Source organism: Budorcas taxicolor, chromosome Y, assembly GCF_023091745.1.
Source record: "Budorcas taxicolor isolate Tak-1 chromosome Y, Takin1.1, whole genome shotgun sequence".
NCBI classification, from domain to species: Eukaryota; Metazoa; Chordata; class Mammalia; order Artiodactyla; family Bovidae; genus Budorcas; species Budorcas taxicolor.
The window spans coordinates 253,107-277,268 of record NC_068936.1 but is presented as its reverse complement, the minus strand read 5'-3'; the positions used below and the strand labels follow the sequence as shown (position 1 = coordinate 277,268).

At 42.6% G+C, this 24,162-nt stretch overlaps 1 protein-coding gene across 1 annotated transcript; it reads right to left on the bottom strand.

Annotated features, from left to right (window-relative positions):
- Positions 1-2,651: 2,651 nt before the first annotated feature.
- On the bottom strand, positions 2,652-19,458 carry LOC128071036 (eukaryotic translation initiation factor 1A-like). Its single transcript, XM_052664028.1, has 6 exons — positions 19,443-19,458; positions 17,416-17,499; positions 11,939-12,042; positions 10,828-10,878; positions 3,640-3,721; positions 2,652-2,746 (listed from the first exon to the last, which is right to left on the bottom strand). The coding sequence occupies exons 1-6, from the start codon at positions 19,456-19,458 to the stop codon at positions 2,652-2,654; spliced, it is 432 nt and encodes a 143-aa protein (XP_052519988.1).
- Positions 19,459-24,162: the final 4,704 nt, after the last annotated feature.

Genomic DNA, 24,162 nt, shown 5'->3' with positions numbered 1-24,162 from the left:
TTTCTCAGTTCCTGTGCGTTTTCACTGAATCTCTACGCTCTCCACGAGAACGTCACATGTTATGCAAGCCATTCTTTTCTCAATGTTTTAAATTAACTTATTCATCTTAACTGGAGCTTAGCATTTTTTTCTTCTCCTCAAGAGGGAAGGGCGGTACTAAATCAAATTCTTCTGACTCAGTCTGATCACAGGAGTGACACTCTAGTTAACTGCCAGGATAACTGACTCTGGCAGGAACTGCGATTCTGACATTAAACACATAAACCGAAACAAAATTCCCCAAATAACACAAACTCTTTTAATTGCCCTTGTCTTTTGTCTTTTCCCCAACTGAGCTGCTTAGTCACAGCTCCAGAAAGCTGTTCTCTTTTCCTTCTAAGGAAAGGCTTAACTCTGTGGGGCTTGGCATTCAAGTGTTCCCTTTCGTTAGATTCCCTGCCTTCAACCCCAGCTCAGTCGGGACAACCTTCAGGTCTCAAATAACGTGCTAAGCAACTGGTGCCTTTTACATTCTTACCACAGAAAATAACTGTCAGTTGTACCTCCACGGTATTAACTTAGCCACAAGGAATCTCTGGCAGATGTTAGAGAGAGAGAGAACAGCAATTCTGTGAAACCTGTTGTCAGCATTACAGACGCCCAAGTATCTTTGATACTACAAAGATATCACTCAATAGACATCTACTTAAAAGACATTTCATCACTGGAATCCTTCTTTGTACATAATCATTTTATACTTTCTGATTTACACCTGATTCGTAAAACCCGGGGTCCACTTTTTAAAATGAAACTGACTTTTTTTTCTTGAGCCACGACTGAACTGACATCTTTAAGATGTTCATTTTAACGTTTACATAATCCATAACTCCAAATACATAAAAGATGATGATGGAAGCATCATAAATATATAAAATTAAAGCTGATGTGAAACTTTTAGAGCCTCTGATAAATGATAGCAAAACTGGAAGAGAAAAAATGAAAAAAAGAAAGAAAAAGAAAACAAAACAGTTAATGACACTGCAACAATACTTTCCTAATCCCTTTTCATTTCCTATTTCTAGCGTGCTTTCAAATGCATACAACATCAGTAGATCATTGGGCTTCCCCGGTGGCTCAGAGGGTAAAACGTCTGCCAGCAATGCTGGAGACCCTGTTTCTGTACCTGGGTCGGGAAGATTCCCCTGGAGAAGGAAATGGCAACCCACTCCAGTATTCCTGCCTGGAGAACCCCACTGACATGGACGGAGAAGCCTGGCAGGCTACAGTCCAGGAGGTCGCAAAGAGTCGGGCACGACTTAGCGACTTCACTTTCACCTCAGGAGGGTATTATCGTGTGTTTAAAAATCTGTCACAATCTGGCTAAAAAAAAAACAAATCTGGCAAAAATTTCCCCCTTCAAGGCACATATCCAGCTGTTCTAATTCACGGGGTGAGTAATCGTAAAGAGCCTGAGTTTTCATGGTTATTCGTGGCCATGCCACGCAGGCCGCTGATCATTCTTTTCTGACCAGGACTTGACCTTGTGACCCCTACACTGGACGCTGAGAATCTTAAAATACTAGACCACCAGGGTAGTACCTTGGTTTCATTCCCTCAGTGATTTGGAAATCCATCAGAGTATAAATGGACTGGTATGAACAGGACAGATGCAACAGACTGTGTAGAAAATTACAAACTGTATAATCTTGGTGAATATGTGATTGCTCACTTCCACTTAAAATTCAGTTTCTCTGAGTGTCTGAAAATGCTCTTAATAAAAATGTTGGTGACTGAAAGATATTGAAGTCTGTGTCCTAGGGCAGTGATCCAATTTAGACTTCCTAAGATCTGCTCCTGGAATTCTAAACTTCCCCCTCAGTGTTCAGTCAAACACTCATTGATGTTTTTGCACTTTTGGTTTCTACAGTACATTTTTACTACAGAGGTGCCAAAACAAGAAGAAGAACTCTAACAGGCCTTACAGGAGTGTAAGCCATACTGTCATTCCAGTTACTTCATATGCCTGTCTAAAAAGTCAAGATTAGATACAGATCAATAAAATTTTTACTGAAACACATTCACAGCCGAACAGTGAGGCATTTAAAAGTCTTATCATCACTATTTCCTTACCAACCATTTCCCACAAACGCCAAACCGAAAGTCTGTCCTAGAGTGGTACAGGACAATTAATGTAACCTCTAAATACATGGGCAAGAAAGCAGGCCTTCATTTTAAGAATGCTTTGGAGTACACTCAAATTCCACGGCTTCAGCAAAGTGGCTTCAACATGCTTTACTTCTATTAACGTACCAGCCTTGTGCGATGGTACATTTTAAACCTGTCTGCAAAACGTCTTAGTGCTATCACTATAGACCGCCCCCCCACCCCTTGCCTAATAAAGTATCATTATGGAGTGCCCACTGTCAGACCTAATTGATTTAAAAAACAAACAAACAAACAAGCACCCCCAGAATTATAAAGTCTTTGAACGTTTAAAAAGTTTGCCACGGTGGCTTCTGAATACTAATGAATATTCAAATTCATGGATACATACGCCTCAATATGTATTCAGTTCAAGTGTTCAACCTCCTGAGACCTAAGACGGTGAAAGATCGGACTACTTTCATGTACAGAACAATAAGAAGCGCACACACACACCGTTCAGCCTGGACTTACACCTCAGTGTCTTCATCCTCATCTGCACGATCCTTAAACTGGATTTCATCATCATCTTCAGGATCAAAGCCGTCTGTTTCACTAAGTTCGACTAAAAACACAGTAAGAGCATCCTCTTAAAAACACAAAATCAAGATGTTACTAGAGAAATTGCTGACTTAAAGAAATAATACTGGATTAAGACTAAAACACTGAACTGTACAAGAAACCGCTTGTAATCAATCTTCGATTCAACAGTTTCATTCCAAGAAAAAAATCTTCCTAACTGCAAACGTATCACAGAGAACAAACTCACAATGAAACCACTAGAAGAAGTTCGCTGACAAGAAAGTATTGACCTGATTCCCATTTATCTTAGTATTTCTTACACGGCCTAATGGTCATCAGAATCTTCGCTCTGACTAAAAAACACCTAACTTTATAATAAAATGCACTGTAACAGAATAACTAAAATTGCTATCATGTTCAAAATGTGAGTTTAGTATACTTCCTCTTTTTTGCTACTAGAAACATATTTTAATCTCTCCAAGCTTCCTAGAGGAAGAATAGAATACTTCTGTCCTTAAGAAATAAAAGTAAAACACTCTCCACACAACACCACAACGGTACTCTATTTACTAAGAAAAACTGAATGCGCCTCCATAAAAATCAATACCAGTACCATAACTGTTGTCATCGAGTAGCTGCAACCCGATATACTCTCTTAAGAGTTGCTTAGAAGAGGCATCCCTTTAACAATTCTTACGTATAAGTCTAGAGTCTGTAAACTTTTTCATTCCCCACCAAAAGAACATATTGTAGGAAGAGAATCCATTACTAAGTTGTTAATATACTGAAGTATTTAATACATACTTAAAGTGAAGTGGAGCATATATGTAAAAATACATTAGAGAGAGAGAATTCTGAAACATCTGCTTCACCTAAACACTAACTAGCCAACGCTATGAGAAGACAGGGAGATGTAAAAACTTTGATATTAACTACCGTATTCTGGAAGCTCTCCATAATCCTTCAGACTTCTGGCTTCATCTGCACTGTACTTTAAAATGACATCTGCTTTGTTATCCTTGGAGAAAAACAAGGAAAGATCAAAACTGGTTATGCAAAGAATCATCAGTTGTCTTGGAATATACTTTCAAATCAAACACACTTAAGTAAAACCTCACTATTCTCTCACCTTCCTTCTCACACACACACACACACACACACACACACACACACACACACACACACACACACATCCTCATGACAAAGTTTGCATGCGTGACCAAATAAAGTATAGACTAGAAAAATGATGTATACAATGCACTGAATCAGAGTAAGAAAAGGAAATACAGGTGGTGGTGGTTTTGTAACGTTGTCCTTGTCCACACTCGAACACTGTAGTTCAAAGTGAAAGTGGTAGTTTTACCCAAGAGAAACCTTTCTGTAACCCACAGTTCTTACAGGATCTTACTGATCCGAACTGTCTGTGGTCCTTTAGAAAGACACCTATGCCTTCCTAAAACCTGACGGGCTTGAAGTGAAGTCCTCGAGTGTTCATAAAGCTCTTCTGGGTGTTTCTGATGCAAATATGCCTGAGAAGTACTGCCCTAAAACTGTTCCCTTATCTCCATTTTAAAGAAGCTGAGCCACTGACAGAGGAAACAATTCTGAATGTGGACAATTAACCTAGAAAAGCCCTAAAGAAAGGCAACTGAAACTATCACAGTCATAAAACTGCAGTGTAATACAAACCAACCCTTCTCAAACTATAACGTGCACAGAAAACACGTAGCTATTGTGTTAAAACTCTGAGTGCAACTCAGTAGCTAATAACGTGCTAATATGGTGATTGCAGCCACGAAATTAAAAGACGCTTACTCCTTGGAAGGAAAGTTATGACCTACCTAGATAGCATATTCAAAAGCAGAGACATTACTTTGCCAACAAAGGTCCGTTTAGTCACGGCTATGGTTTTTCCAGTGGTCACGTGTGGATGCGAGAGTTGGACTGTGAAGACAGCTGAGCGCCGAAGAATCGATGCTTTTGAACTGTGGTGTCGGAGAAGACTCTTGAGAGTCCCTTGGACTGCACGGAGATACAACCAGTCCATTCTAAAGGATCTCAGCCCTGGGTGTTCTTTGGAAGGAATGATGCTAAAGCTGAAACTCCAGGACTCTGGCCACCTCATGCGAAGAGTTGACTCACTGGAAAAGACCCTGATGCTGGGAGGGATTGGGGGCAGGAGGAAAAGGGGACGACAGAGGATGAGGCGGCTGGACGGCATCACCGACTCCATGGACGTCGAGTTTGAGTGAACTCCGGGAGATGGTGATGGACAGGGAGGCCTGGCGTGCTGCGATTCATGGGCTCGCAACGAGCCGGACACGACTGAGCGACTGAACTGAACTGAACTGAACCGGACACCTCCACAGAGTGGGGATGCTGCTATTATCTTTACAGTATGATTTGAGTAACAAGGGTTTGTAATTATCCACAGCAGATTAAAAACCAGAAGAGCTGTTTGTGGCTCTCACTTTAAAGTTAGTGTTTTAATCCCTTAATGGATTAATATAACTCTGGTTGCACTGCCCATAAAACAAAGAATTAAACTGGGAACGAACGATTCTTCGATCCATTTCCGGGGTTATATGTAGTTAAACTGAAATAAATGGATACACGTTTACAGACAGCGTCTATGTTTCTGGTCATCACATAGAAAAAATGGAAAGGTTATACATGGATGATCGAGATCACAAAAACATACCAAGGGAAAAGATTCAGTGAAGTCCCAGGATATAAAATCAACATACAAACATCAGTTGTAGTGGTAATGTGTCCATAGTACCCAAAGTAATGTACGGGTTCCGGGTAATTCCTATAAAATTCAAGTAGCAGTTATTTTCAGAGACAAAGTTATATGGAACCATATATACACACAATCCTAACCGCCAAAGCCATCTTGAGGAAGAATAAAGCTGGAGGACACACACTTCCTGCTTTTCAAGCACAACTGTCCAAACAATATGGCACTGGCACTCCACCAGTAATGCAGATCCTGGAACAAAGCTGAGCCCTCAGAAATAAAATGTTTCAAAGACAGTCAACGAATACTTATGAACGGAAGCGAGATCACTGTGTAGAAAAGACGTCCTTCCCAATAAACGGGACTGGGGAAACAATACTTAACATAAAAGCGGACCCGTATCTTACACCAGAAACTACCTAAAATTACCCTGAAAGAGATCAGAGAGTTAAACACAGACCGGAAACCATAAAACTACTGCAAGAGAACACAGTGTAAAACCACCAAATGCTGCTCTTGCTCTCTGCTTTTGGGACAGGACACCAAACCCATAAGCAACACCAGCAAAACCTAGTAAGTGTAAACACTTCACACTAAATCGCTTTTGCACAGAAGAGGAAATTGTCAACAACAACTAACCAAGACAGTGTACTAGATCGGGAAAGATATTTGACCACTAAAGGGACTAACATCCAACGCAGATAAACCCTGCCATTGGCAACAACACGGATGAACCTGGAGAGCAGTGTGCTAAGAGAAACCAGCCACCCAGAGAAAGCGAACACTGCAGGACCTCATTTATATGTGGAATCAGGACTGAACACAAACTCATCAAAGTTCAGGGACGCTCCTAATCGCTCAGCTTTGAGTGACCTGGATTTTCTGCACAAGCCTGAAATGAAGAGAAGAACTATCAGTCGCCTGGCTGAGTGTCAAAGGTGTGCCCCAGCAAGCTCAGAGCCTACAAGGAGAGGCTGAGAGGCCTGCTGGTTTTTAATGAAACTTCAAACACGGGCTGTCTGTGACCGTATAAACAAGCATTCAGTGGCCACATGCAAGGAAAAGATACATGCCATACCCAATCTGTTTCCGCAATCACTCAGCAAACAACGGCAAGGAGAGAGAGAGAACGGGAGAAGAGATCTGGTCTCCCGTCTCACCACCTTATATGTGCATTTTCTAGTTTTCAGCAACAAAAACAACAAGAAACACGAGGCACACAGAGAAAAACGAGAAGGTGTTTGGTCACATGCCAGAAAATAAGTAGTCAATACAGAGCATGGCTGAGAAAGCCTAGAAGCTGGACTTCACAGAGATAGTACCTCAGGTCGCATTCATAAAAAGAAGGCAAGAAACAGTGTGCATAATGTTCTTTTGGTTGTGAACAATATTTCACTAGAGAATCAAGACAAACATATTCTTTAAGAGAAAACTAGTGGAGATAAAAAGCGGAGTAGCTGACTTCAAACTGTCTCTTTAATCACTGGGAGAACAATCACACCAGAAGACCAACAAGGAAACAGAACAGTGAAACTTGACAAATCAGGAAGTCTCAGGTATTTACAGGAAACATGACCTGATAACAGACTAGAGAGAGACAGCAATTATTTCACTCAAAATTTAGTGACGCACAAGCGACGGGTTTGACGCAGAAATCAAAAGGATTTCTGTCTCACAAGTCGTACGTACTCCAAACACTGAGATCATAGTGGGCAACTACCGAGTAGTTCTCTAAGTAGTCATCTCAGATTTATAACTTACACATTAGGAGACCTAGTCTCTGCCTTGCCTTTCTCGTACAAGCCAAAAAGAACCCCTTTTTTGGAGACAGAGGTTTTGCCTGACTTAATTGCATCGTCTACAGCAGGGACTTCTCAAACCTGGATTTGAGACCTTTAAATTTAAAACTCGTAACTGAGAACCCAATGTAAAATTACTTATTTTTTCTTTTAATGAGGGAGAATACTAATGAAAATCACTGTTATTACGCTACTGTTCTTATTTCAGCAAAGGTCATTTTACAAAATATTTAACAAGCAAAATGGGCAGAGTCCTCTGGTGGTCCAACGATAAGGACTCCAGGGCTTTCCTCGGCAGTATGCTGGGTTGAACCCCTGACTGAGGATCTAGGATCCCACAAGCCGCAGTGCCATCAAATATTAGAGAAAAAAAATGAAAGGAAAATGAATAATCTAGCCCTGTGAAATATATATCATAAGATACGAAGATAACTTCTCATTTTACCACAGAACACTGAAAACGTCAGCCTGCAGCATAATCCCTGAAAACCTAGCACAGAGCCTTGGATACACCTGGGCTTAAAAATTTACACAAGAGCTAACACCTATCCTACTCACACTCTTCCAGAAAATTGCGGAGGAAGGCAAACTTCCAAACTCATCCTATGAGGCCACCGTCACCCTAGTACCAAAACCTGACAAAGATGCCATAAAAACAGAAAACTACAGGCCCATATCACTGATGAACATAGATGCAAAAAGCCTTAACAAAATTCTAGCAATCAGAATCCAACAACACATTAAAAAGATCACACACCATGACCAAGTGGCCTTTATCCCAGCGACGCAAGGATTCTTCCATATCCGCAAATCAATCAGTGTAATTCACCGCATTAACAAATTGAAAAACAAAAGCCATATGATTATCTCAATAGATGCAGAGAAGGCCTTTGACAAAATTCAACATCCATTTATGATAAAAGCTCTCCAGAAAGCAGGAATAGAAGGAACATACCTCAACATAATAAAAGCTATATACGACAAACCCACAGCAAACATTATCCTCAATGGTGAAAAATTGAAAGCATTTCCCCTAAAGTCAGGAACAAGACAAGGGTGCCCACTTTCACCGCTACTATTCAACACAGTTCTGGAAGTTCTGGCCACAGCAATCAGAGCAGAAAAAGAAATAGAAGGAGTCCAGATTGGAAAAGAAGAAGTAAAACTCTCACTGTTTGCAGATGACATGCTCCTCTACACAGAAAACCCTAAAGACTCCACCAGAAAATTACTAGAGCTAAGCAGTGAATATAGCAAAGTTGCAGGATACAAAATCAACACACAGAAATCGCTGGCATTCCTGGACACTAATAATGAGAAAGTAGAAAAGGAAACAATTCCGTTCACCATTGCAACGAAAAGAATAAAATACTTAGGAATATACCTACCTAAAGAAACTAAAGACCTATATATAGAAAACTATAAAACACTGGTGAAAGAAATCAAAGAGGACACTAATAGATGGAGAAATATGCCATGTTCATGGATCGGAAGACTCAATGGAGTGAAAATGAGTATACTACTCAAAGCAATCGACCGATTCAATGCAATCCCTATCAAGCTACCAGCGGTATTTTTCACAGAGCTAGAACAAATAATTTCACAATTTGTATGGAAATACAAAAAACCTCGAATAGCCAAAGCAATCTTGAGAAAGAAGAATGGAACTGGAGGAATCAGCCTGCCTGACTTCATGCTCTACTACAAAGCCACAGTCATCAAGACAGTATGGTACTGGCACAAAGACAGAAATGTGGATCCGTGGAACAAAATAGAAAGCCCAGAGATAAATCCATGCACCGATGGACACCTTATCTTTGACAAAGGAGGCAAGAGTATACAATGGAGAAAAGACAATCTCTTTAACAAGCGGTGCTGGGAAAACTGGTCAACCACGTGTAAAAGAATGAAACCAGATCACTTTCTAACACCACACACAAAAATATACTCAAAATGGATTAAAGATCTAAACCTAAGACCAGAAACTGTAAAACCCCGCGAGGAGAACATAGGAAAAACACTCTCCGACATAAACCACAGCAGGATCCTCTGTGATCCACCTCCCAGAATTCTGGAAATAAAAGCAAAAATAAACAAATGGGATCTAGTTAAAATTAAAAGCTTCTGCACAACAAAGGAAACTGTAAGTAAGGTGAAAACACCGCCTTCTGAATGGGAGAAAACAATAGCAACTGAAGCAACTGACAAACAACTAATCTCAAAAATACACGAGCAACTTATGCAGCTCAATTCCAGAAAAACAAACGACCCAATCAAAACATGGGCCTAAGATCTAAATAGACATTTCTCCAAAGAAGACATACGGACGGCTAACAAACACATGAAAAGATGCTCAACACCACTCATTACCAGAGAAATGTAAATCAAGACCACAATGGGGTACCATTTCACACCAGTCAGAATGGCCTTGATCCAAAAGTCTGCAAGCAATAAATGCTGGAGAGGGTGTGCAGAAACGGGAACCCTCTTACACTGTTGGTGGGAATGCAAACTAGGACAGCCACTATGGAGAACAGTGTGGAGAGTCCTTAAAAAACTGGAAATTGAACTGCCCTGTGACCCAGCAATCCCACCGCCGGGCATACACACCGAGGAAACCAGAACTGAAAGACACATGTGTACCCCAATGTTCACCGCAGCACTGTTTATAATAGCCAGGACATGGAAGCAACCTAGATGTCCATCAGCAGGCGAATGGATAAGAACGCTGTGGTACATATCCACAATGGAGTATTACTCAGCCATTAAAAAGAATACATTTGAATCCATTCTAATGAGGTGGATGAAACTGGAGCCGATTATACAGAGTGAAGTAAGCCAGAAAGAAAAACACCAATACGGTATTCTAACACACATATATGGAATTTACAAAGATGGTAATGATGACCCTGTACGTGAGACAGCAAAGGAGACACAGATGTGTGGAGCGGACTTTTGGACTCTGTGGGAGAGGGAGAGGGTGGGATGATTTGGGAGAATGGCATTGAAACATGTATACTATCATGTAAGAAACGAATCGCCAGTCCAGGTTCGATGCATGATACTGGATGCTTGCGGCTGGTGCACTGGGATGACCCAGAGAGATGTTATGGGGAGTGAGGTGGGGGCGCGGGGGGGGGGGAGGGGGGTCCAAGATTGGGAACTCATGTATATCCGTGGCGGATTCATGTCAATGTACGGCAAAACCAATACAGTATTGTAAAGTAAAAAGTTTTTAAAAACTTAATTAAAGTAAATAAATAAGTAAACTATGAAAAAAAATAATAAAGGAGGACAGAAGGATGAGCTGTAGCATCTATCCGAAATTATAAGAGAATATTTATTACTTACTGTATTTAAAATAAAGAAAGAAACAACCAGTCTTCCCAAAAATCACATGCACCATCAGTCAGCCAGAATCCTATCATCTTAAACATCGTGGATCATGACAAATTTTGATGCCAGGAGGATGACAACCATAACTGGCTAGAACTGGCGAGAAGATGCATTTTACTGCATCATCTGAATACTGATATCGATGATTCCTATATTCAAGAACATTATAAATTCAGCTGTAATTGTTACCTGGTAGTCTCGGAGACCAATCAGTATAATATCTGAGGTATTTATCCAAACCTATTGAAAAAAACAACAACAACAACTCACGGTCTGTTACGTGTAAAACGCAAACAACAGTGTTTGACGTAAAGCCATACGTAATACAGAAGATACAATTCCTTCGGTACATGAAAAGTATCTAGTAATAATTACGGCGAAACTACAGATGCGTGTGTGTGTCATGTGTGCATGTGGATGTATCTGTGTATTATCTGTGTGAGTGCTCATGCCTATGAGGCACAGTTTAGTTATAGATGCTTACCGTATAGTAATCGAAAACTAAAGCTAGGCAGTTCAGTTTGGGTCCAATTTTCTAATTTAGGATATTACAATATATAACAATTTCACTTCAATTAAAGTCTTTAACTTTACAAAAGCGTAGTTCTTTGTCACATGAATCACTTTAATTCACAGATCGCTCTGGACATTTTTCATTCTTTCAAACAAATGAAAATAAGTCATATACACACATATAGCCATCTAGTAACCAATCGACATCGATTCAGGCCCCTAAATCACTAACTGGAAAAGAATGACTCAACAGAACAAAACTGCTTTTCAATCCAAAAAATTACGGTTGAAGGAACTTTTAAACAATATGATCAATCAATGTGCCAAAACTACTAAATAAGGTGCTTTATTACGTTCCGAACACCACATTTAGCTGTTCCCACAAAGCAAAGTCTTACCCAGGACCATACACTGGATTTAATTAGCAACGAGACTCCTTTTGTCTTAAAAATAATTTTCAGCTGTTTCATTTTTCTTTCTTTCTTTCACGGCTTAACATTTTTGTTAAGAGTCTAGGCCATGTGTTTCATACACGGAATCTGTCTGTTTCCCCAAGAGCAAACATCTCTGGCATACGTCCAGCCTAGGCGTCACAAATCATTCTTTCTAAATCTAAGTCCAATCACGAAAGTTATCGAGGATTTTCTAGTTTTATGCATTTATACTGCCTTATCAATCACCGTTTTTGAAGTCTGCAAGAATTCACCAAGTTCACTCACTTGGAAGCACAGATAAATGTCTTAAAGGTAACTTCTGTACTAAAGGAAAACAGATCTCCAACACTGACCTGTTTCCTCAAGCTTCCTCGGATACGACATATCCGTGTCACTCCATCAAAACACATTGCTTCCAATCGTGCATTTCCCAACATCTTGGTTACCTGAGCATATTCTTAGGAAGGGGCAAAAAAAGAAGAAAGCAAAACAAAACCGTAAACTACTGTTCAATTTTTCTTAAAACGCCAACACTTGTTCTTAGGTTGGTAAGGTCACTTTTAGTGCTAACTTTAGACCAAACCAAGATTTAAAAAAGAACAAAATGTTCAAGTAGTAGAACAAGTGAGAGCTGTCTCAAGGTGACGTGTATTAATTTTATCCGCAAAAAGGAGAAAACTCTTAATCTCTCAAACAATGGCTATAGTCTCTTCCAGCTACACCTTTGCATTTAGCCTCTTGTTTTTAGAGCAAGGAAAAGTTGACAGAAGTGAAGCAGTTACTCCAAAATCACAAATGTTATTTCCACGAGAAGATACCTGCTGCTGGGCATGTTTATCTACTGATTTGAGAAAATCAGTTCAGTCTTGGTCTTCATGACTGCATGCTCTACCTTTGGACATCAAAGCGGCTCACTTCAGACTGCACCCTAAACGCTGACTTAGCAACCTCTCACGCTGAGTATTCGCAAAATCTCGGCTCTCCTTTCCCTCATTAACTCTACTGATAATCAACTGATCAGTCGGCTGATCATTAACAAACTTTTGCTTGGGAACACGTTGATGCTTTTTCTAAAGTTCTTAAAATGGTATTTCAAGGTAAAGCGTCAAATGTTTAAAGACAATTATATCTAAGCATAGTCAAGAGGCCACCTGATTCTACTGTCACTTGAAAACACTGACGTACGCATTAGCCAGTACGGGACCATGTCTTCTGGACTGAAATGACAAAAGCGGGCATCAGAATAAAGAGAAAGAAACAGGTAGTTAGTATAAAGCCGGTACAGTACTACATTTGTTGTTGTTGTTGTTTTTAACCGAGGACTAACATCAAAGTGACATCCACCGCAGCCACGAAATTAAAAGGCACCTGCTCCTTGAACTTTCAGGTATGACATAACTCACATCCAATCCCTGATGATTATACAGTGGAAGTGAGAAATAGATTTAAGGGACTAGATCTGACAGACAGAGTGCCTGATGAACTATACAGGAGACGGGAGCAAGGGACACTGCGCAGGAGACGGGAGCAAGGCCATCCCCCAAGAAAAAGGACTGCAAAAAAGCAAAATGGCTGTCCCATGGAGGCCTCGCAGGATAGCTGTGAAAAGAAGAGACGTGAAAAGCAAAGGAGTGAAGGAAAGATACACCCATTTGTATGCAGAGTTCCAAAGAATAGCAAGGAGAGATAAGAAAGCCTTCCTTGGTGATCAGTGCCGTGAAAGAGAGGAAAACAATAGAATGGGAAAGATATCAAGGGAACACTGCATGCGAAGATGGGCTCCAGAAAAGGCAGAAACTGTATGGACCTAACAGAAGCAGAAGACAGTAAGGAGAGGTGGCAAAAATACACAGAAGAACTGTACAAAACAAGATCTGCCCGACCCAGATAATCACCATGGAGTGACCACTCACCTGGAGCCAGACATCCTGGAATGTGAAGTCAAGTGGGCCCTTAGGGAGCATCACTAGGAACAAAGCTGGCGGAGGTGATGGAATTCCAGCTGGGCTACTTCAAATCCTCAAAGATGATGCTGTGAAAGTGCTGCCCTCAATATACCAGCAACTTTGGAAAACACAGCAGTGGCCACGGGCCTGGAAAAGTCAGTTTTCACTCCAGTTCCAAAGGAAGGCAATGCCAAACAACGCTCAAACGACCGCACTATTGTACTCGTCTCACACGCTAGCAAAGCAATGCTCAAAATTCTCCAAGCCAGGCTTCAGCAATGCATGAACCGTGAAATTCCAGATGTTCAAGCAGGTTTTACAAACGGCAGAGGAACCCGAATCAAGTTGCCAACATCCGCTGAATCATGCAAAAAGCAAGAGAGTTCCAGAAAAACATCTATTTCTGCTTTGCTGACTGTGCCAGAGCCTTTGACTGCGGGGATCCCACTGAACTGTGGACAATTCTGAAGGAGATGGGAATACCAGACCACCTGACCTGCCTCTTGAGAAAGCTGTATGCAGGTCAGGAAGCAACAGTTAGAGCTGGATACGGAACAACAGACTGCTTCCAAGTAGGAAAGGGAGCACATCTAGGCTGCACATTGTCACCCTGCTTATTGAACTTACGTGCAGATCACATCATGAGAAACACTGGGCTGGATGAAGCACAGGCTGGAATCAAGACTGCCGGGAGAAAATTCTATAAACTCAGATATGCTCATGACACCACCACTGACGAAAGATCCTCTCTAAGAAAGTGAAAGGAGAGAGTGAAAAGGTTGGCTTCAAGCTAAACATTCAGAAAACCAAGATCACGGCATCCCGTCCCATCACTTCATGGCAAATACACGGGGAACAGTGGAAACAGTGGCTGACTTTATTGCGGGGGGCTCAAAAATCACTGCACATGGCGACTGCAACCATGAAATAAAAAGACACTTGCTCCTTGGATGGAAAGTTACAACCAACCTAGACAGCGTATTAAAAAGCAGAGGCACTACTTTGCCGACAAAGGTCCGTCTAGGCAAGGCTGTGGCTTTTCCAGGAGTCATGTACGGATGTGAGAGAGAGGGCGGTAAAGAAAGCTGGGTGCTGAAGGACTGATGCTTTTGCACTGTGGTGTTGGAGAAGAGTTGTGAGAGTCCCTCGCACTGCAAGGAGATCCAAGCAGTCCATCCTGAAGGAGACAGATCAGTCCTGGGTGTGCACTGGAAAGACTGATGTTGAAGCTGAAACTCCCAACATTTTGGCCACCTGATGGGCCGAGCTGACTCATTTGCAAAGACCCTGATGCTGGGGAAGACTGAGGGCAGGAGGAGAAGGGAACGACAGAGGATGAGATGGTTGGATGGCATCACCGACTCTAACGGACGGGAGTTCGCATACACTCCGGAGTTGGTGATGGACAGGGAGGCCTGGGGTGCTGCAGTCCACGGGGTCGCAAAGAGTCGGACTCGACTGAGCGACTGAACTGAACTGAACCGCTCCTTGGAAGAAAAGCTATGATGACAAAGGTCAGTATAATCAAAGCTCTGGTTCTTCCCGTAGTTACATATGGATGCGAAAGTCGGGACCATAAAGAAGGCTGAACTGTTGAAGAGCTGGAGTTTTTCAACTGTAGCGCTGGACAAGACTCTTGAGAGGCCCCTGGACAGCAAGGAGATCAAACCAGTCAATCCTAAAGGAGATCTACCCTGAATATTCAGTGCGAGGACTGCTGCCGAAGCTCCAGTACTTTGGCCACCTGATGCAAAGGGTCAGCTGCAAGGAGACCCTCAGGCAGGGAAAGCAGGAGGGCAAGAGAAGAGGACAACAGAAGATGAGACGGTTGGGCGGTATCACAGGATTCAAGGGACACGAGTCTGAGCAAACGCAAGGCTACCGTAAGGACAGGGAACCCTGGTGTACTGTGTCGTTCATGGGGTCCTGCAGGGTCACAGACATGGCTTAGTGGCTGAAAAACAACAACTCCTCCAAAGAGATCCTAGGCTAATCTGTCGTTATCCTGAAAGGTAAACGGGATTCAAACTATGGAGAGTCCCTTGGATCACAGGCCATCAGTCCAGCTTGGTACTCCGGACTGCTACACAGGAGAAAAGAACAAAGAAAAAGAAAACGATCATTTAAAACCTGGCCCTGAAAACAGACTGCTAATGTAAGGAAAAAATATGAAGGCCAACGACCAGCTTATCTTTAGCCACACATCATGTTTCAAATAATTAATAAAAATCTTTGGGTGTCTCCCTGAGCGTGTGTGCGTGTGTGTGTGTGTGTGTGTGTGTGTGTGTAGTGACTTGCACTGTGCAGGAATAACTACATGGCTCTGTTATGAAGTGCTGGAAATTACTGAAACAAATGGCCAGCTCAATAACAGAGAACAGAACTGTCAATTCAGAGAAAAGTATACATTTGAACTGAGCAATACGTTAACCTCAACTCATCTCAGCATCCACATAGGGCTACTGGCTATTCCAAATCACAGGTCTGCCCGGTGGCTCAGCCATGAAGAATCCACCTGCAGACGCAAGAGACAAAGGGGACACACACTAGACTTCCGGGCCAGGATGATCCCGTGGAGAAGCAAATGGCAACACACTCCAGTACTCTTCCCTGGAGAATCCCATGGACACAGCAGCCAGGTGGGCTACAGTCCACGAGATCGCTAAAGAGTGAGACGTGCCTAAGCGCCAAGCAACAGGGCTAGAAAAAAGTACTTCTTCGGTAAGCTTAAATATCTTGAAACCGTGCTAATGGAGTTACATACGAGAAAGGCTTCGCTCTTAGAGGATGATATAATTAGGGCGAAAAACCGTAACTGTATGTAACTAGACCTGCCTACAGGAAAGTTTAAAACGGTAGGAGGAAACTGTGCGTGTTCCGAAAGAAAGCACAGGGAAAAAAACATTAAAGATTAGGGAGTGAGTAAAAACATACGGGAGTTGTACTCATATTTCAGCTCCTCTGTGGGGCTTAGCTATCCATTAAAGGGAAAAAAGGAAGTGTTTCAGTCAATTATTTTACTCTTATTTTAGTCTGCACTTACTCAAATAAGAGATAGTCAATTACTCAGTGACTTTATTAAACACACTCATGCGCTAGTGACACTGGAGTACTGAGGGGCTGAGGTCTTGGCATAGATTTCTCATAGCCTACTGAAAAATATTACAAGAGTAGGGGATTTTCAATGTTGGCAGCCAGGCTTGCCCCGCTCTCAACACTACGATTCACCGTCATTTATACCACGTTTCTCCTCAGAATCGAAACAGGACACCTTGTTTACACATGCCACATTAAGCCTGCAGGAAAAATAGTGTAAAGTGAATTATTTAATACAGAAATTCTGGAAAACGTAGGGCACTGGAATTGGGGAAAAGCTGGAGATACGAGGGGCTTCTGTGTGGCTCAGTGGTAGGGAATCCACCTGCCAATACAGCAGATCCCGGTTTGATCCCTGGTCCAGGATGAACCCACATGCCTCCAAAAAGACTGAGCCCTTGTGCCACAGCTACCGAGCCTGTGCTCTACAGCCTAGAAGCCGCAACTGCTGTGCCCACATGCTGCAACTACTAAAGCCCGGTCTCCCCAGAGCCTCTGTTCCGCAAGTCGAGAGAACACCCGGTTGAGTAAACATGTGCATTGCAACTACAGAGTAGCCCCCCTCCCCACAACTAAAGAAATCCCGTGCACAGTAAGGAAGGCCCAGCATAGCGCCATCCCCCCACCCCCACCAAAGAAAACCCACATAAACAAATAAAATCATTCAAATTAAAAAAAAAAAAAGGAGTTATGAGACAACTCCTCAGGACTATGACTAACGTATGTTACAGATTAAACTCTGAAATTCACATTACTAGAAAAGGTATAAATAACCAAATTATTCTTACCTTGCCCATCTTCTTTAAAGACCAGGTCTCCTTTTTCATATTCGTTCTTCTTCTTACCCTTGCGTCTATTTCTGCCTCCTTTCCCTAAGTGATTGAAAAGTGAATAAAAATTGAAATCTAATTATCTGTATAACAGTTTACAAACTCAACTATGAAACAAGCTCACATAAGCTTTTACACTTTATGAAAACACAGGGAAACAAACAGGTTATCATTTAAATAGCAGTAAAATATCAACAGACCTCAAAAGAGATTTACAATTTAACCTAATTTGCTTTCTGGTTAGCCCCTTACAAATTGCCAATGGCTGTCTTCTAAATGCCTTACCAGATAATAATATTATCAACCACATAACCCATGACCAGAGATCACCATTAGCATTTTTATTATCCATGCTTTCCAGTTAAACCTGGATTCTATACCTTCTCTTCCACTATTTATTTTCAAATAAAAAATCCAAGACTAGTCCATGTATTTGTAAAGGAATGAAAACCGAAAAATCATACGTAGGACTGTCTTCAGTTTGGCATGAGAGTTAGCCGCTGCTTTAAAAGTCCCGCAGAAGGAAGATGGGAGATACCCAAGGCTGGAGGGAAGCCTAGGAAGATAACATTAACAAAAGTGTACTGAACATCTATTAAGCACCAAGCTGTAGTAGGTGAACATTCATAAGGTCAGTCCTGTTCTCTTTAGAATGCACAGTCTAACGTGGGCATCTGAAACTTCATTCTTAGAAGCAGAGGAGGAAACAAGGAACGTATGCAAATGTACACTCATTTGTAAGCTAAAAGTGAATTATATAGATTAGAAAAAAAATCAGCAGAAAGGCTGTGCCAGTCGGTCTGGGGACTCTAGAGAGCACTGAGCTGAAAGGCAAAGAAGTGTGCCCGGAATATGGCAAAGGTTAAGGAAGCCTTGAGAGCTAAAAGGAAGTGCCAGGAATGAATAAGGAAGAGAGGTTTGTTGTAGAGTGTGAAATGTGGTGCTATTCTGAAGGCAGTATTCTCATTCCTTGCACTTAACAGTTTTCCAGGAGGCATTACAAGGACATTAACATGACACAAGCAGAACTCAGGGCTGTAAAAAGGAGAATTCAATGAATGACCGTCCCAGTGCCCTGCTTCAGTTAGCTTGAAAGAAAGTGAAAGTGAAGTTGCTCAGCCGTGTCCGTCTCCCACGCTTTGCGACCCCATGGACTGTAGCCTACCAGCCTCCTCTGTCCATGGGATTTTCCGGGCAACAGTACTGGAGGGGATTGCCATTTCCTTCTCCAGGGGATCTTCCTGACTCAGGGATCGAACCCTGGTCTCCCGCATCACAGACAGACGATTCACCGTTTGAGCCAGTGCCGTTTTGGAAGTTACAAGTAAAGTTATTGTCAAATCTGATTATTTGTGACCTGTCTGCCTCAGAATAAGGATAAGCAGAAATACATAGTGCCAGCATCTATTTTATGAGAAAAGAAGGCTGAACACGCTGGGATATTGCCTGCCTTCTAAAGAAGGTTTTAAGGTTTGCCACGGTGAAAGTGAGAGGTAGAAGAAAGTAAACCGGCAGTCATGAACCTAGACGTGCGACAATGTTTTAGCTTCGTGTTTGCAAAGAAGCAGTATTTTCACCAGTAGTCAACTGTCCGCAAAGTAAACTGCTGACAAATAGTTAACGGACCCAAAAGAAAGAATCAGTGTCTCGTAAACAACCGCTAAAGGAGAGTCCTGGGAAGGGATGAAGGCCGGAGGGGCGAAGCCTGGGCTGCCCGAAAGTAGGCTTCTTCCAGTTTACTAACGCGCCTGCAGTTAAACTGGCATGAATCCGAAACTAATCGAGGTTTACCCTCCCTGTGAAATTGACAAAAAGGGAGAGGAAATTATACCGCTATGTGAACCGAGCGGGAGGAGGCAGGAGCGGCTTCTCGCTCCTATGTGGACTGTGCAGTCCGGCTCAAAGACATCAGCCAACCACAAGAAGCAGGAACTACCAGTGAGGGCGGCTGAGCAATCGGTGGTTCCCCGAAACCCAGTCATTACCTTTATTCTTGGGCATAGCCGTAGCCGCAGGCTCACTGTTTCCACGCAGCTTCCCGTGCGGCTGCCGCTGCCGCTGCCAGGTAATCCTCTGAGGCTTCCGAGGAACTAAGTTACACTCTCCGAACTGAGAACTCAGGAGACAAAGGCACGCGGCCTCGCTTAGCAGCAGCAAAATGGCGACCCGGCTGGTGTCACGGGGTTAACGTCACTTTCCTCGCGCATGACGCTACCGGCCTATCCGCCACGCACAGTCTCTTCCGCCCTAGCGAGCACGTGTAGGCCAAACCAACTGACTCCCGGTGCTCAGCAGTGTGAGTGACGCTGTGTCGGATTCCAGTAAAGAGTGATCGATTTTTGGAGAACACCGCGCTGAGCTTGGAACGAGATGTGTCAATATAGTGGAGACCGCGTGCACTTCCCCAGTTAGAAACCGCTCGAGCTAACTCATACTACTGAAGAGGCTTCTGCTGCTGCGGCGGCTGCTAAGTCGCCTCAGTCGTGTCCGACTCGGTGCGACCCCATAGACGGCAGCCCACCAGGCTCCCCTGGCCCTGGGATTCTCCGGGCAAGAACACTGGAGTGGGTTGCCATTTCCTTCTCCAGTGCATGAAAGTGAAAAGTGAAGTCCGCTCAGTCGCGTCCGACTCGTAGCGACCCCATGGACTGCAGCCTACCAGGCTCCCCCCCGTCCATGGGATTTTCCAGGCAAGAGTACTGGAGTGGGGTGCCATTGCCTGTTAATAAGCGCTCTTGCCTGACCATTTCTTCACTTAAATTGTATCCGTTGTCTCCCTTCTTGGAGAAACAAATTCCACCATGATGCTTCTGTTAGAAATGTAGCGTAATACACGTGGTGGAGCAATTAAAGAGAAAGGGTGTGCATATCTCTCCAAAGGCTGAACCGAGGATCATTACAGACCCCTCTCTCAGGTCCACCAAGTTTGGTGGCGGCACGGGGGTAAGTGCACCAAGACTGTGTATCCGGTGTCGGAGGGGTAGAATAAACTTTAAAGTTGGTGTAAACAAACAGACTAAATGAATAAATAATAAACAATAAAATTTAAAACTATCGAAAACTTTCTCTTCAGAAATCAAATGTTCAGGATGGTTTTTCAGAGTGATGGAAGATATTTTCACCCACTGAAGTATGAGGGAACATTCGGGATTATGTATGACTTCGCTTGAACTTTATGCAAGATCCCTGTCTTTTGACGTGATAAACCAATATTGTACATGTGCTGTAACCACTAAAGAAAAGTCACTCTTTATCGACTTAAGGAAAGAAGTCAAAATCTACTGCAGTTGTCCACCAGCACTGCATGCTTGAGAAATTCTGGATGGGAAAAACCAGATGAAGCATTTCTGTGCTTTGGATCTATGGGTTCCTAGACAGTTAAGATGAATATGGAAATCAAAATTTTACCGATTCCACGTTTTTGCCTAGAGAAACACTAAAATCACTTGCTGGCAATCTCTGGTGTGTGTGTGTGTGTGTGTGTGTGTGTGTGTGTGTGTGTGTGATTACCAGGTGCCTTTTACGAAGCTCTAAGTTTTACTACATGTATTTTCCACTTTAAAGAACGTTGTGTATGTATGTACTGGCTGTGTCCTCTACGTCTGCCCCTACATCTCCTCTCAGAACGGTCTGAAAGACCTTTTCCCAGCCTGTGGTCTTCCACTTTCCGTGACACTTTTTTTTTTTCTTTCCCTATTTATAGTAAAAATTCTTTACTGATTTATCAGTAATACTATAATTTCCCTCACTTTTTGTTTTTCGTTTTGCGTCAAGGTCGAAACTGTGCATGGAAAGTTGGCCTCCTAGAAACCATGCCATATGATCAATGAGCCCACATAGTAAGGGATGACAATTGATACTTTTTAGCAGAATCCAGGGCTTCCCTGGTAGCTCAACCGATAAAGAATCCACTGCAATGCAGGATACCCCAGTTTGCTTCCCGGGTTGGAAAGATCCTCTGGAAGAGGGATAGGCTACCCACTCCAGTATTCTTGTGCTTCCTTCATGCCTCAGACGATAAAGAATCTGGCTGCAGTGCGGCCAGCCTGACTTCCATCCCTGGGTTGGGGAGATCCCTCGAATAGGGCAGAGCAACCCACTCCAGTATTCTGGCCTGGAGAACACCCACGGACGCAAGAGCTTGACGGGCAACAGTCCATGATGTCGCAGAGAATCAGACACGACTGAAAAACTAAGCGCACCAGCAACCAAAATTTATCTTTGTAAGAACGGCCCTTGAAAAGCTTGAAATATGGAGGTCTGCCTAAGAAAGTGTATTTGACCCTGAAGCAAATGCAAAAAGCAATGAGCTTTTACTACTCTCTTGTCCCTATAGAACCAGAGGACAAATGGAGTGTCTGTTCCCCTTTCAGAGGCAAGCTGTTGCGGCAGAAAATGTTAAAAGATTAAATAAACAAATTATTCCTCCTGAAGTGCTGCTTTCAACAATGAAGCAACATGGAATTCAAGATCAGTACCAAAGCAAGAACATGACTGCTGTCAGTTGCTGTTGTAAGCCATGGCCTCAAAAGAGAACTGCATACATGCATATAAATGACTGACTGAATTATCTTCCAACACACTATAAAAGTACATGGACACTGTCATCAAGGATTTTGTTTCTCCGGTCGATAATATAGAAGTGCCTTCGAGTTACTCGTAGTTTTAATGACCAAAAGCAGTGACTACTTTTCAGACTTTCCAACCTAAGTTGTTTAAACAAACATGTCAACTTGTTCCCCCCAAAGCAACACGTTGATGGTAGTGGTGGTGACTTGTCACTAAGTCGAGTCCTCCTCATTTTCGCCTGCATGGACCACAGACCACCAGGCTCCTCTGTCCCTGGGATTTCCCAGGCCAGAATAATGAAGTGGGCTGCCGCACCCTCCTCCAGAGGATCTATCTTCCCCACCCAGGGTCACCTCCGTCGGGCAGGTGGATTCTTTACCACTGAGCCACCAGCGACGCCCCCAAACCCATAGTATCTACTGAAAACGTAGGTCTTGTCTTTCATATATACTGCATCAAACTTCAAGTCTGTCAAGACTGGGCTCGTTCAGGATTTCCCTAGTGATCCAGTATTTTAGAGTCCACTTCTCAGTGCAAGGGATGTGGGTTAGGTCCCTGGTCTGGGAAGATCCCACATGCTGAAGAGTAACTAAGCTCATGGGTCACAGCGAAGGAGGCCATGTCCCACAACTAATGAGCTCCTGTGCTGGAAATAGAGCCAGTGCTCTGCAGCAAGAAAAGCCACCACAATGAGAAGGCTGCGCCCCACTTGCCACAGCCAGAGAAAGCCCTCGGGCAGCGATGAAGACCAGGCAGAACAAAAAACAAATGCAAATTGAAAATAATAATGATACGAAAACTGAGACCTTAGAAAAAGACTGAGTATGAGTAAAAGAGAAGTGTAGTTACATATACATAGCAACAACCAAATATACTTTAAATTTTGAAAACACAAAAAATAATTACTCTTCCAAACATGATGAAACAATAGCGAGTAGTTCAAATTAATCAGAAAATAAAAATGGGCAATAGTTCCACCAGGAGGAGAGGTCAGGATATCCCAAGCATCAGTGTTCTAATTTGTGTTCTGAATGCCTAAGCCTAGGAATCATCGTGTCGCTCATGTAATCCTCATATACATATGTATCTCCTTCAGCCGCTAAGCTATCTGTTCTGCAGCTACGAGCACATCTTCTTTATATTTCCTTTGAAGCCACTTGGACTTTCTAAAAGAAGGTATATGTTTGCTCTGTTTGTTTTAATTTCTGAGGAGACTTCTCATTCTACACAGGCACTAAGAAAATTTTAACATATTTTCCATTAATAGAGTTCATGCTTCCTCTGCGCCTAGCCATGCATCCCATTCCATGTGTACTGCATTTGTTTTAGCAGGCTCTTTAGCACAATCATCTTGAAGCTGTGTTTGCCGGTTCTTTAATTTGGCTAGAAAGGTCACAAAGTTTAGCAGCACGTCAACACCTCTATGCCAATGTGCGCTAAGAGTTTGCTGAGCTCTTGGTGAGTCTCGGGGTTTCAGTTGGAAAGCCCTGCATTACTCTTAGGGCTGTAGAATCTTCTGAAACTGAAGGAGAGACTGCAAGTATTCTAGACGACTTTGACTATGATACACTTATCTAAAGAATCAAACAGATTTTGCACTCCACTCCCCCCACCCACCCACCCCCCACCCCGCCCCCCCAAAAAAAAAAAAAAAAAGAAAGAGAGAGAAAAGAAAAAGAAAAACCTTACCACTGACTCCTGACGTTCTCCATGATTTTATTGTGGGAATCTGGTAGAACTGACATTTCTCAGTGCTACGTAATTTTATCAGCAAGCTTTTCTGTGATGAAAACACACTAGAATTAGTTTTTAAGTTATTCCTAGCCACAGCAATCAGAGAAAAAAGGAGTACCGATTGGGGGGAAACAAAGGAAAAAAAACAACTCTTACTGTTAGCAGATGTCATGACCCTCCACAGAGAACATGAAGGATGCCTGCAGAAAATTACTTCAGCTAATCAATGAATAGAATACAGTTGCAGGATACAAAACTGATACTCAGGAATCCCTTGCATTCCTGTACACTAACCATGAAAAACGAGAAAGAGAGCTTAAGGGTAGTATCTCATACACTCTCCAATGAAGAGACTAAAATATTTAGGAATATATTTTCCTAAGGAAACCAAAGACCTGGTAG

What these genes read in the sequence shown, in the direction of transcription:
- LOC128071036 (XM_052664028.1), bottom strand. An exon ending in CTTTAAAGAAGATGGGCAAG is followed by an intron (nt 12,043 to 17,415) that starts GTAAGAATAATT and finishes CCCCTTCCTAAG; the next exon opens with AATATGCTCAGGTAACCAAG. An exon ending in TGGAGAGCTTCCAGAATACG is followed by an intron (nt 2,747 to 3,639) that starts GTAGTTAATATC and finishes CTGTGTTTTTAG; the next exon opens with TCGAACTTAGTGAAACAGAC.